This window comes from Anastrepha ludens, chromosome 4, assembly GCF_028408465.1.
Source record: "Anastrepha ludens isolate Willacy chromosome 4, idAnaLude1.1, whole genome shotgun sequence".
In the NCBI taxonomy this organism is placed as follows: domain Eukaryota; kingdom Metazoa; phylum Arthropoda; class Insecta; order Diptera; family Tephritidae; genus Anastrepha; species Anastrepha ludens.
In genome coordinates, this window is record NC_071500.1 from 7,664,224 (window position 1) to 7,678,906 (window position 14,683).

Here is a 14,683-nt window from a genome sequence, read left to right on the forward strand (position 1 = left end):
TGCATTACCATTTTATTCGGATCTGCAAAACTTTCTTAAAAGAGTAAAAGTGAATTAGTCTTAAGGCCTGTGAAAATCATTTTCACCAGTTTGTGGCTGAAAAATGGCATCTCAGCCACGGATGGAATAAGGAATCTACCTGAAGAATGCCAAAAGAATTGGCATATGTATACATACACATATTTGGTTTGGAAGAGCTCATTGAAAAATTAAAATACAATACAAAAACAAAAAAATCGGTTGACTTTGCGACATTTGTTGCAAAACTTTTTAGATGGAATTTTTTCCGTTCAGAACTGGCTTAAACCCACTTTAAATTTTAAACGCCGTCTGCAAAGTATCCCCGAAAAAATAAAAAATCCTATTAAATGCATGTAGCTTGAAAACTTTTTTTTTGGAATTTCTGTTAAATGAGAACAACAACAAAAGAAAATTGGCTATTAAATTATTACTTCGTTAAATTTGTCTACGCAGCACATTGAGTTTCGCTCAGTCATGCCGTTTTTTGGCGAAGGCAATGTACACGTGCGTGGTTGGAGAAGGCGGGGAAATAAGAACGTGTCTATAAATTTGTTAAAACGAACGGAAAAAGATCAGCGAAAGAAATAAAAGCAAGTGAATGTGTTTGTATGTATGTATGTATGTGCGTTTTTAAGCTTCGCTCGTTAAATACAATACGTAGGCTATTAAAATAACGCCCTGATTATTTGTTTATTTGCAAACTCAGGATTCTAGTGCTCTCCCATTGTTCGCCGATGATAGCTGTAATAAACGAGCGGCAGTGTTGTTGGCATTGTTGCTTGAGCATGCCAAATGGGAATGCGAATGCATTGAAGCTTAGAATTCATGCCTTTGAAATCAACATTAATCATGCGAATCATTTGAGATTGACCTACAATAAAATAAAGAAAAGGAACAACAGAAAGAAATGTAGGCGGCTGAGCCGTATTTACGTGAATGAGTATAATTATGGCATTTACTTGATTCGGATTCCGATTTTGTTTTTTTTTTTGTTGAGTTGCTATTGTTGTTCCATTATCGTCGTATTTGCTTTGTTCAGCGATACTCCTGCGAATTGTTGTTGCTATATTTAAGGTGTATTCATTTTTTACATCAATACTTATACATTTATTGTGAAGGAAATGTATATTTGTGTGAGAGCGAAATTGTTTATTGCCTCTTTATTAGCAATCAGGAAAGTTCAGTGATTTTGAATGGTTGTCCTTCTAGGATATTTGCAACCATGACAACTGGCTAAGAGTTTTAAGCTACAGCTATGGACAAAGAAATATCACACTTCTAATATTAAAATGTTTATTACTGTAATGTTTTTATACACAGGCGTAGATCAATTATTTGGTCATGTATTGTTAGTAATATCAATATTCTCTTGATTCCGCTCGAAATTTACTGTTATCGGTTCGTCTCTTTTTTTAATCACGTTTTTGTTGGTATATTGCACATTCACCTTCGACAAAGAAATAGCACATTTTCAGTTTTCTTTCTGCATTCATTCTTAAATCAAATATTAATCTGTCAATTTGTTGAAGTATTTTGTGTATTTTGTGCAAGTGATTAAATAAAACAATTTTTTTAAATACTGGTCGAGAAGTACATTGCACTCTTGAAAAAAGAAAACTTGTGTGAAATCTTTTTGAAAAAGGCACCAACAAATCGAAAATTGCCGAATTACTAGATTGTTCTAGAAAAATGGTGCATAGTGCTATTAAGTTGATCCAAGCAGACAAAAGTTTTTTGCAAAACCAAAAAAATAAGAAAGCCTCCGCCAATAAAATTATTGTACGGAAATGTAGTCCTCAAATGCCAAAATGACGGAAATTAATGAAGAGCACAATCTTGATGTATCCAGTAGACTGGTTAGAAGACGTTTGAATGATGCCAATTTGTATGGAAGAACTAGCAGGAAGAAACCACTTCTTACAAAACAAAAATATCAAAGCGCGGTTGACATTTGCAAAGCTGCATCATAGTAAGGATGTAAATTTTTGGGAAAAAGTACTATGGAGCGATGAAACTAAGATTAATAGGATCGGACCTGATGGAAAATCATTCGTTCATCGCCCCAAAAACCAAGCGTACAACAAGAAAACAGTTAAGCAGGGTGGAGGAAGTGCTATGGCTTGCGGTGCGTTTTCGTGGTGTTGCGTTGGTCCATTGGTGCGAATTAATGGCAAAATGAACAAACATATTTATTTGGATATACTTAAAAGTACAATGGAGCCATTTGCTTTTGAAAATATGCCTGTAAATTGGACATTCATGCAGGATAATGATCCATTTTGCCACCTAGGTAGACTCATTGAGGGTGCCGCTTGGATGCTCACCGTTTTCTCTATCGCAAAGTTAATATGAGCCTTAAAATTTAGTCGGCAGTCGATCATGACGCCTAGGTATTTCAGCGCGGATTGAGATCATATAGTTTGCTCTCCCACTCTGATTCTCATATTTTCAACTTTTTTGTGGGTTGTTATCAGAACCATCTCCGTTTTGTGCGCTGATAGTTTTAGCCCCGCTTGCGCTCCAACCATTCTTACATCTGTTTTATTGCTTCGTTTGTTATGTGTGCCACTGCCTGTATGTGCTTAGCCACCGTCCCTATTGCTATGTCATCCGCAAAACCTATTATTTTTACTTCTCTGGGTACTGGTAAGCCAATGACCTTGTCGTACATGATGTTCCATAAAACAGGGCCTAGGACCAATCGCTGCGGTACGCTAGCAGTACTTTGTATACCTTTGTTTCAGCACTGCTTTCATATCGAAGTTCCCTAACAGAAAAATTACTTTTTAGTATACTGAAAAGACACGGCGGGTTGCCGATTTCCTGAAGGCTATCCAAGCTGTGCACCCAACTGGCCGAATTAAAGGCGTTTTTGAGGTCCAGTGTGGTTACCGCACAGTATTTTTTGGTGCCCTAACGCCACCTCCTTCCTTCTATTGCCTTAATAGCCGTGCTGACAACGGTATTACGACGATCGATTTTTTCGAAAGCCAAACTGCATGGCACTCAAAGCTCCCTTTTCCTCCAGTTACAAATCGTACTTACGGTGCTCAGGGATGAGGCCCATTTTTGGCTTAATGGCTATGTTAATAAGCAAAATTGCCATATTTGGGCTAAAGAGCAACCCGAATCCATTCAAAAACAGCTATTAAATCCATTGACAACAGTCGTTTGGTGCGACCAATGGACTGGAGGAACCATCGGCCCATATTTCTTCAAAGACGAGGCTAGTTCCAATGTGAATGCTGAAGGCTATGACGCCATGATAACCGACTCCTTGATGCCGGAAATCGAAGTCCATGATGTCCACAATATTTTGTTCCAACAAAACGGCAGACGGCGGTAATTCTCATACAGCTCGTAAAACAATGAATTTACTGCGTCGCCGTTTCGGTGAGCAATTTACCTCTCGTTTCGGACCAGTGGATTGGCCACCACGGCCGTGTGATATCACACCTTTGGATTTTTATTTGTGAGGGTACGTGAAAATTAAATGCTAACCACAAAGCATTCTAAAATAATAATGAAAATGGATTTATTGTTTCTCAAAATATTCTACATTCGCTGGAACCAATTTTCAAAGCACTTTTGCCATTCAAAAGCGGATACGTCCCTGTTTAAAGGCTTCAAAAGCTTCTTCAGGCGTTAAAAAAAAACGTTGATCTCGCATTTTATTCTTGATATTCGGGTACACAAAGAATTCACTAAGTACCAAAACAGGGATGTAAGACTCTCTTGGAGCATTTCACCGAGAGAAGTTCATTGTTTTTATTGTTGCTTAGTTTCTGGTGTGTTACGATGAATTCAGGTTTCATTAAAGTTGACAATCTGATGCAAAAATTCCTTCGGATCTCGCTTAAATTGCTCCAAACACTGTTTAAAGCCGCATCCGTTTGTTGTTGCTTGTGAGCAATCGTGGCACTCATCGGGCCGACAATTTTTTCTTCGCCAATTTATCATGCAAAATATTAATTGCCGCTCCAGTCGACACACTTATGGCCTGTGATACTTCGCGCAATTTCACTCGTCGATCAGCGAGAAGCGAGAATCATTTCATGGACTTTTTGAATGATTTCCTGGGTACCACGTCTGCCGCTCGTCCTGGTCGCTTCTCTTCAAAAATGGATGTTCACCCACGTTTGAATGCGTTGAACCAACATCTAACTGTGGTCATAGATGCCGAAGCGTCCCCATGGAGAACATTCAACTTTGCTTTTATCTCCTCGCTTTCTTTCCCATCCAAAAACCAAAAGCGAATTACCGAACGATGCTGCCTTTTTGCTACCTTACAATTTTTGAATAGCTATCAGAAAATTTTGCATGTTTCTTTGAAATGACGAATTTATCCTTTGAGCTTGAACCCAGTTTTGTTTAAATTTTCATTTTACCAGTAACGAACTTAAGTGGAAAAAGGCTAAACTTGTATGTAAAAGACGATTCATCTATATAAGAAATCTACTGATTAATATTTAATACTTTCTCGAATATATCTAACGAACTGCAAAGTATAATTGGCTATTGCGAGTTACCTCATACGCATTTTGAAGACAAAGAAAACTGTATTATGTAGACAGAGTATCACGCCCACTATGGTTAGTAGAAAAAGAGGAAATTTCTAGCTCTAAAGGCAATGCTAAGTGGCATTGGAGCCTTCAACGTTTGCCTGCATAGTGAAGAGCCTCACGCAAGAATTTTTAACACTTATTGAGCGAATAACAAACGATGTGTTTGCTTTGGATCACAAACATTGACAATCTGTACTACAAGTCTCTCTTTGACAGTGTTGTGATCGTGCGTTTCAGTCTTAAGTTATAGCGCGTCAAAGATGGAGTCCCCCAAGCCAGAAATTCGTCATATTTTACGTTTTTACTACCTTAGAGGTAAAAATCCAACGAAGGCGGCGACAAAAATTTGTGAAGTTTATGGGCCTGATACTGTAACGATTCGCACAGCACAGCGTTGGTTCGATCGATTTCGTTCTGGTGTAGTAGATGTCGAAGACCCCGTACTGGTAGGCCAATCGTCGTAGAGACTGATAAAATCGTTGAAATTATCCAAAAAGACCGGCATGTGAGCTTTCGCTCGATTAGTCAGGAACTAAGTGTAGACCACCAAACCGTTTGGAACCAATTGCAGAAGATTGGATTCCAAGGAAAGCTGGATCAACGTTTGCGATTCTCTGTTAGAACGGAACGAACTTGACCCATTTTTGAAGCGGATGGTGACTGGCAATGAAAAGTGGATCACGTACGACGGCCCAAACCATCGCCAAGCCCGGATTGACCGCCAGGAAGGTTTTGCTGTGTGTTTGGTGGATTGGAAGCGAATTATTGTCTATGAGCTGCTCAACTATGGCCAGACCCTTAATTCGGTTCTCTACTGTGAGCAAATTGACCGTTTGAAGCAGGCGATTGACTAGAAGCGGCCAGAATTGGTCAATAGGAATGGTGTTGTGTTCCACCAGGACAACGCTCGCCCTCACACATCTTTGATGACCCACCAGAAGCTACGGGAGCTCGGATGGGATGTCCTATCGCACCCACCTTATAGTCCGGACTTGGCACCAAGTGACTATCATCTCTGCCTTTCCATGCAAAACGCCCTTGATGATACCAAGTTGGCCTCAAAAGAGACTTGCGAAAACTGGTTGCCTGAGTTTTTTGCAAATAAGGAGGGGGGGTTTTATAAAGGGGGGATAATGAAGTTGCCTTCTAAATGGCAATAAGTTTGCGAACAAAACAGGGAATATTTGACTTGAATCGGTTAATTCTAAGTACGTTAAATAAAGCGTCAAATTTCGGTTACAAATACTAAGTTTCTTTTTCCCCAACCCAATATTAGTATATACAAACACACACACATACACAAAAAGAAAGAAACTCGTTGTGGTACTCATCAAACCAGTTACGATCAAGCCACTTCCACACTGGTTCGCAGTAGTTCAAATTTTTCTTACGGGGCACGTCCGTCTGCTTGCATTTTCACCCATTGACTTCAGTAAACAAAATTACACAATAATATAGCATAATTTCAGGCATTGTAATAGTAGAGCGCTTTTATTGGCACTTAAATCTCGTCTTTTATATACCCCAAAGAAGGGTAATAAACTCTGCGCATTCCCTGTACAGTGTATACCAAAATTGCCCAGCGTCAAACCCCTTTTTCCCCGTTTGCCTTTCCTCATCTTAGGTGTTTTTGAGCAGCCAAATTAGGTGGGCACGATTTCATTGAACAAGAAGTGGTATTAAAATTGAATTAATGAAAAAAAAAAGTAAGGCAGTAGTGCTACATTCGGTTCGTACGGAATTTTTTATACCCACGCGCATTTTAATAGAATTGAATTTAGGACGAACGTTAATTTTTCATTTTGAATTTTTTCGATTATGTAAATAATTTGTATATAATCTGTAACAAGTTTTATTAAACTATGTTGATTTTCGATCGAGTTTTCGTGCTCACCGACGGATGCAAGAACAGACACGGCTAGATGGGCTCCGCTCATCATTCTGAGCATTTTTGTATACATGAATGAAATCTCTCTCGATTCTTTTCTGCTGTTAAATACAACAAAATTATAACACCCTTGGGCACAAATGTGAAGAGGTATAACAAAATGGTAGCAACAAAAAGCATTGGAGTACATTTTTTTACCGTAGTGACTAGCTGGTTGTATGCATTAGAATTTGTTTTCCATTGAAGCCTTGCCTCAAACAAATGCACACACACATTCAACCCCTCAAGCAATGATTTTACTGTATACATGTGGATACGTACGTACATACACACATACATATGTACCAGTTGCCCCTCTCTCTCAATTAATTACCCCTGAATATCGATTTTCATACTAGCCCTCAATTCGCTTCTTTATTATTAAGATAGAGATAGAGATAAAGATGAAGATAAAGAAGAAGATGAAGGTGAAGATGAAGATGAAGATGAAGGTGAAGGTGAAGATGAAGATACAGATGAAGATGAAGATAAACATAAAGATAAAGATGAAGGTGAAGGTGAAGATGGAGATGGAGATGGAGGTGAAGATGAAGACGAAGATGGATATGAAGATGAAGATGAAGGTGAAGATGAAGATGAAGATGAAGGTGAAGGTGAAGATGAAGATACAGATGAAGATGAAGATAAACATAAAGATAAAGATGAAGGTGAAGGTGAAGATGGAGATGGAGATGGAGATGGAGATGGAGATAAAGATGAAGATGAAGATGGAGATGGAGATGAAGATGAAGGTGAAGATGGAGATGGAGGTGAAGATGAAGACGAAGATGGATATGAAGATGAAGATGAAGGTGAAGATGAAGATGAAGATGAAGGTGAAGGTGAAGATGAAGATACAGATGAAGATGAAGATAAACATAAAGATAAAGATGAAGGTGAAGGTGAAGATGGAGATGGAGATGGAGATGAAGATGAAGGTGAAGATGAAGATGGAGATGGAGGTGAAGATGAAGACGAAGATGGATATGAAGATGAAGATGAAGGTGAAGATGAAGATGAAGATGAAGGTGAAGGTGAAGATGAAGATACAGATGAAGATGAAGATAAACATAAAGATAAAGATGAAGGTGAAGGTGAAGATGGAGATGGAGATGGAGATGAAGATGAAGATGAAGATAAACATAAAGATAAAGATGAAGGTGAAGGTGAAGATGGAGATGGAGATAAAGACGAAGATGAAGATGAAGATAAACATAAAGATAAAGATGAAGGTGAAGGTGAAGATGGAGATGGAGATAAAGATGAAGATGAAGATGAAGATGAAGATGAAGATGAAGATTAAGATGAAGATGAAGATGGAGATGAAGATGAAGGTGAAGAAGAAGATGAAGGTGAAGATGAAGATGAAGATGAAGATGAAGGTGAAGATGAAGATGAAGATAAACATAAAGATAAAGATGAAGGTGAAGGTGAAGATGGAGATGGAGATAAAGATGAAGATGAAGATTAAGATGAAGATGGAGATGAAGATGGAGATGCGGTTAACATCCTACAATAAGTGAATCCAGCTAAAAGTTACGAATTAAATTTAAAATTCTTACTTCATCAGACAACATGAAGTCTTGCACCCCTCTTTAATTTTCTGAAAGAAATCTGAGTAGATGTTGTGGTGCCAAGGAGCCAATCTTGTCGCTTCTTAACACATCAGTGCCAAATAACTCAAGCCGGCTTCGAGCGAAGGCCGGGCAGACGTACATTAAGGGGCGCCGTCTCATCCTCCTTTCCACTTGCTGGGCAGAGTGCACTGTCTGAGATGCCTACCGTGTCCATGTGCTTTGTTCATTGAAAGTGGTTGTTCATTGTTCATCGACAGGCCATTTGCAGCCTCTCTCAGCTTGCCAAGCTCACTTGTAGGTTAAAGTAGCCCGTTTGCTAACCGTGGCTTTGACAGCTGCAGAAAGGAGTGGCAGAACGGGTTCCGGATCAAAGAAGTTGACCTCAGAGCTCATCCTAGCTAAAGAGACAGAGATCTCGTTACTTGCGGTAGCCACGTGTCCCGGCACCCATGTTCAGGATATTATGCCTACCAACATAGTTCAGCCTGGATTAACAGGACTCACCTACCATTCAAGTGGTAGGAGGGCTGTTTAAGGCCATGAACGCAAGTTTACTGTCGTTGCATACACATACCGATTTGCCTCTTCATCTGTTTTCCTCACCAATGTTCTTTGCCTCATGACAAGCATACACCTCCGCTCGAAATACAGCTGCGTGCATTCCAAGAGCAACGTAGTAGTTTTGTCCCGCTGGATTCCACGTAGACACCAGAGCCGGAACCGTGCTCGGTCCTGGAGCTATCCGTGAAAATGCGAAAACAGTGTTTGCCAGGCTCGTTTTGACCACAATTGAGCCTCTCGCAGCATCGATAATATCTTTCTTAGTAGGTCATGATCCCATTCAGATACGATTGGCGTATTACGTAATTGTTTTCCGTATGATACCCGACAAGAAAACTGACATACTTAATGCCACTGGAAAGGATTCAACGACTCGCTGCTCTGTGCATAACTGGAGCGATGAAATCTACTCAAACAGCGACGCTGGAAATGATACTCAGCATACCACCTGTTGACTTTATCGCGGAAAACCTGGCAGCGAAATCCGCGAGATGGTTAATGGCTGCTGGAATATTCACCTGTAGAACCTTCGGTCATAGCTCAATAGGAAAGTGGAGCTCAGGTTGCACAGACTGGATGACACCGTACTTTAATTGGAAGAGAACGTTTCGCACCACAACTGAAGAGCAGGGAAGTCACAAAGGCATGAAGCCTGGCCATAGAACTTTTGACATCTATACAGACGGCTCCAAAACTTTAGACGGAGTGGGAGCAGGTATTTACTGCTCAAAACTAGCGATAAGGCAGCCTATCAAGCTGCTAGACCACATCAGTACTTTCCAAGCGGATGTTTTTGCTGTGGGGAAAGCACCAGAGCTAGCCTGAACTAGAACAAGAAAGAACTCAACAATTAATATATACGTGGACAGTCAAGCAGCAATACAAGCAATAAGCTCATATTGTATTAAGTCCAAAAATGTTTGACGGAGCAGGGAGGCCATAGGAAGGCTAGCCGCAAACAGTAGGCTGCATATCTATTGGGTACCTGGTCACAAAGGCATCATGGGGAACGAAATAGTAGATGAGATAGCAAAAAGTGCTGTTAGACTACCATTTGAACAAGAGAACGACATACCAAAACCGCTAAATACAATATAGCGACTACATGAAAAGGCAAGTGGAAGCTAGGTGGACTAATCTGACCACATGCAAAACAGCAAAAGTCATGTGTAGAAGGAACGACAAAAAACTGACTCAATTCGTACTTACGCTCTCGCGAAAGGAATGCAGAACTATCATAGGTATGCTAACAGGCCACAATCTATTGGCTGCACATGCGTACAAGAAAGGGATTGCTAAGACGGACAAATGCAGGAAATGCAGAGAGGATGTTGAGTAAACTTTAGAACACCTTCTGTGCGTTTGTCCGGCATTATCAAAAACGCGTTTGAAATGCCTGGAGCCCCATTGTTTGAGGATCTGGAGGACGTCTCAAAAGCGGATCTCCCAGCTCTGCTTAAATTCGCCAAAAGCGCTGACATCCTACATGATGTCTACTTTCGGTATTCATAGAGGTCGGTCTCCATCTGGTATCGATAGGGACCAAAAGATCTATGCGTGGCTTATTGCCAACCAGGCTAACCTAACCTACCCGATGCGTTCACAGATGTGAAGATTCGCGCCTTAATTTTTGTTTAGGTTTCTTTTCGAAAATTCATAAATTAAAAGTAGAAAACATTTCGGCTTTATTTTGGGATCTCCTGTTTTCCTTCAGGCATACCCGAAGACTGCTTCTTTTCTATTTCGCTTTTTGCCTCATTTCAACAGCTGCAGTTGCTTTACTTGCCGTTTCGTCACCAATTTAACTCGGAAAACTTTAGATCTTTGTTTCCGCACTTTTATTTCCATGTACGCTTACGCATGGGAAGTGGAAGTAGTGCATGTACCAGAATAAGTGTGCTCGTGCAGCACGAGCAAGGTCGTCATTTCGCTATGCTAACGCAGACATACATATGTTACCCAGTGTGAAAACCAAAACAACAATAAGAAACGTATAATAAACATCGCCAGACACGCTTGCCGACATCGCAGACGCCGGCCTTGACAGTGAAATTGTAATGGAAGTGCGCAATGCAGCGCGACGTGCATCACGTCTGTTGTCGCCATACGCGCCGCGAAGCCAGCAAAATGTGAAACCATATAAAATAGCAATAAATTCATATCAAACAAAAATTACCGCTGAAGTTGCAAATAAGCAGGCAGCAAATAAGAAAAGCGCAGTAAAAAATATATGAATAAAACGATTTTAATAGAAAAATTCTAAACGAAATAAAAGCACCCGGCGTAAACGCTTTGCGAACATTTACCAAACAAAAACAAAAAAAAAAAAATGTGGACTCCTTACCTACTGGCTACAGCCTTCGCATCCTGCTATTGGTCATGTGCCACTGCGGCTAAACACAGCAGCTATGATATGCCTGCCAGCGCTGAAACTCCGCACACGCCACCTGTGGTCCAATCGTTACAATGGACGGGCGGTCAATTTGAGTTTCCCGGCTCATCGCGCGCACTCTTCAAAAGTTCAGGCAAGTACATCTCAAAAAATGTGATAGCGACGCGTGCGCAAATAGTTGGTGACACCGTTTTCCTGGCCATGCCGCGTTACAAGCACGGCGTACCCGCCACACTCGTGAAGACCACACTGAACCCCGGCACTTGTCACAGCAAACTTGCACCCTTCCCCTGCTGGAATATGCAGGACGATAGCACATGCAAGGGCTTTCAATCGGTGGTTGATTTAGTTGTCGATCAAAATGAGGTACTCTGGGTGCTGGACACAGGCATTGTGAATACACTCGAGACGCCCGAACGCAAATGTGCCGCCAAGGTGGTGGCACTTTCCGTGAAAACAGGCAAGGTGCTGAAGTCTATTTCGTTGGAGGGCCTAACCTCGCCCAATTCGCGTCTGCAGTATGTGGTGGTGGATTATGCGGCCGATGGCAGTTGCTTCGTGTATGTGAGCGATGCCGCAAATCGTGCAATCATCGTCTATAATTTGCAAGCTGATCGAGGCTTTCGTGTGATCTTACCAAAAGCGGTCGCTTCCGGCTGTAGAACGCGTGATGTGCTCTACATAGCGCTGATACGCAGAGATTGTGGCACAACCGAATTATACTTCACTTACCTGAGTACGAACAAACTCTTCTCGTTGCAATCGGAGTATTTGCGGAGTGGCGTAGCCGATGGACGCATAATGGGTAAGAATGTTAGCGCAAAATGAAGTGGACGCAGAAACGAGGCGATTCTATGATTATTTACCGCAATTCAAATGATTTTCTTGCAGATTTGGGCAAGAAACCAACGCGCATGGTGATTATCGGCACCGATAATGGCTCGGCAATATTCTTCCGCAATGAAGGCGATTCGGAGGTCTATCGCTGGGACACTTCCACAGCCTTTGTGGAGACGAACTTTAAGCCTGTCTACCGAAGCGACACTTGCCAGCTGGCGACACATGCGCTGCCCGACTACAAGCACAATACCATGCGGATATTGGAAAGTAATTTCCCGGATTATATGCAGAATCGAGTGGGTTGTGGAGCAGTGCAGAAATTGTCTGTAATGCAGGGATGCTGGTAAAAATTGCGGCTGAATGCGAGGAATGTGAGGTGTTATAGAGAAATTAAAAGAGTCTTCACTTGGAATGGTTGTATACCCCGAAAGAAAAAGAAAAAATGGACGAAAGTAAAGAGAAAAAGTATAGAGAAGGTGAAAAGAAATTAAGAAAAAAAAACGAAAAAGTGTAGTATAAAACGATAAGGAATTGGGAAGGGCGCACATTTTATGGTTTATGAAAACGAAAGTAAAAAAAAGTAACATCTTAATGAAAATAGGAAGCAGCATTTGAACTGATAGTAATAAGACTTGGTTTCGCTTGGCGCCGTTAGCACGAGAAAGACATGACTGACGCGCTTTGCTAAACTCGGTCAAAATCGTACTAATTAAGAAGAAGAATTAGTGTATAGAGCCAAAAAGTGTAAAACGTTAGAGTAGCGATATATTGGTGATGGGTAGGCCAAGCTTAGGCACAACTAAAGGGTGGTCAAGTTTCAAGGGCCGGTGTTGATTTTGAATAAAATAAAATTTTTTTAGGAAATTATTGGCACTTCTCTTTATTATGATAATACTGATATGGCTCAATTACGTATGGAACAAACTATCGGCCAAATGACCGCCTCGGCAGCACACCACCATCCGATGGTCCAAATTTTCGATGACGCTGAGGCATAATTGAGCTTCTATGCCGTTAATGTGCCGAATTATCTCATCCTTTAGCTCTTGAATTGTTGCTGGCTTATCGACGTACACCTTTTCTTTTAAATAACCTCAAAGAAAGAAGTCCAACGGTGTCAAACCACATGATCTTAACCTCGCCGCGACGTGAGATTATTCGGCCATCAAATTTTTCGCGTGAAAGAACCATTGTTTCGTTAGCTGTTTGACAAGTGGCACCGTCCTGCTGAAACCACTTATCGTCCACATCCATATCTTCCAATTAAGGCCATAAAAGGTTCGTTATCATCTCACGATAGCGAACACCATTCACAGTAACTGCCTGATCGGCCTCATTTTGGAAAAAATACGGCCCAATGATGTCTTTGTGGGTGCATTGGTTTTTCAGCAATCACTCTTGGATTATCATTCGCCCAAATGCGGCAATTCTGCTTATTGACGAATCCACTGAGGTGAAAATGTGCCTCATCACTGAAGATGAAGTGCGCGATGTGAATTTTGATATGCACGCCCGTTTTCATAATAAGCCTGAATAACTTTAACGCGTTGCTCGATTATGTGTCTTTCCATGATTCAAATTGAGTTAGTCTGAGATTGAAAAATGGCAAATGAAATGTAGAAAAAAGCTTGAGGTTTAGGTGTGGTTCACATTCAACATCGGCCCTTGAAATTTAACCACCCTTTAGAAAATTCAATAAAACAATTTTAGCTAAACATTACTTAGTATGGGAAAAAGAAATCCTTTATATTCTCGGTAGAAGGCTGCATAAGTCGATATCTCGTAAAATATGCGGCAAACAATTTAAAGTTTATGCTGGTTGTCAAGGTGACATTTCACACTAAAAAATTCGTTTCCTGTTTTTTGTTTCTTACATTCAGTTGTGAGTTAAGGATAGTTACTAATGGAAGCCAAAAAAAAAAAATAAATAAATAAATAAAAATAAAAATAAATCAACAACAAAAAGAAAATTCGGTTCATTTTACAGTTTTGGGAATGTTGTTTATCGTGCCGATACTGGAACAGAAATTTACGTGCAGTTTTGGCCTCGCGATTCCGTTCAATCCTTGAACATCTTTTGATGTTAGAGAAAATGTCGATAAACTCATAGAAATAATAGAAGTTGACCGGCGCGTTAGTAGTCGTGGCATCGCCCAGGAGCTAAAAATCGACCATAAAATAGTTTTAAACCATTTGCGCAAAAAATTTGCGCACAAATAATGGATAGTTTTTTCACTTTGACTGATGTGGTGAACTAAAAAAAAAACAGCTGTATTAGTTTTTCCGCTTCAACTCGATTGAGTGGCCAATATGGGATATTAATTATAACTAATTTAAACAGAAAATATATAACAACAACTAATTTTGTATAATTTTGTGCGCCAAATTATAAAGTTTTATACCTCACTAGGGCCGAGCGGAACTTTTTCCCATTCATATTCCTTCAAGGGAAGAGGGAATGCTATACCCTATTTGGATTTGGATACCTCGAAGTTGGACGAAGTTGATGAGTTGTTGGGTGAGTATTCTGCGAGGAGCTCCCCAGCAAGCGCTAACTAAGGCTTTCAGATCACTGTAGTGTTTTCAAAGTTTCAGAAGTTGCTGCAATTAACGAAGCAGTGGATTGGTTGCTCGCTTCTGTAATTACTGTAAAGGAGTTAAATAGCTACTTCGACAGCCAAGCGAAAATTAGGGCATTGGACTCGTTGTTTGTGCATTCGAAATTAGTCGGGGAGTGCCTGACTTCCCTCTCGATTGCAACCGAATACTTCGATAAGCTCAATTGGGTTACCGGTCATAG

General features: G+C 40.6%; 1 protein-coding gene across 1 annotated transcript; it reads left to right on the forward strand.

Annotated features, from left to right (window-relative positions):
• The first annotated feature begins 10,840 nt into the window (after nt 1–10,840).
• On the forward strand, nt 10,841–14,035 carry LOC128861587 (protein yellow). Its single transcript, XM_054099828.1, has 2 exons — nt 10,841–11,848; nt 11,935–14,035. Exons 1-2 carry the CDS (start codon nt 10,981–10,983, stop codon nt 12,228–12,230), a joined length of 1,164 nt encoding a protein of 387 aa, XP_053955803.1. The 5' UTR covers nt 10,841–10,980; the 3' UTR covers nt 12,231–14,035.
• Nucleotides 14,036–14,683: the final 648 nt, after the last annotated feature.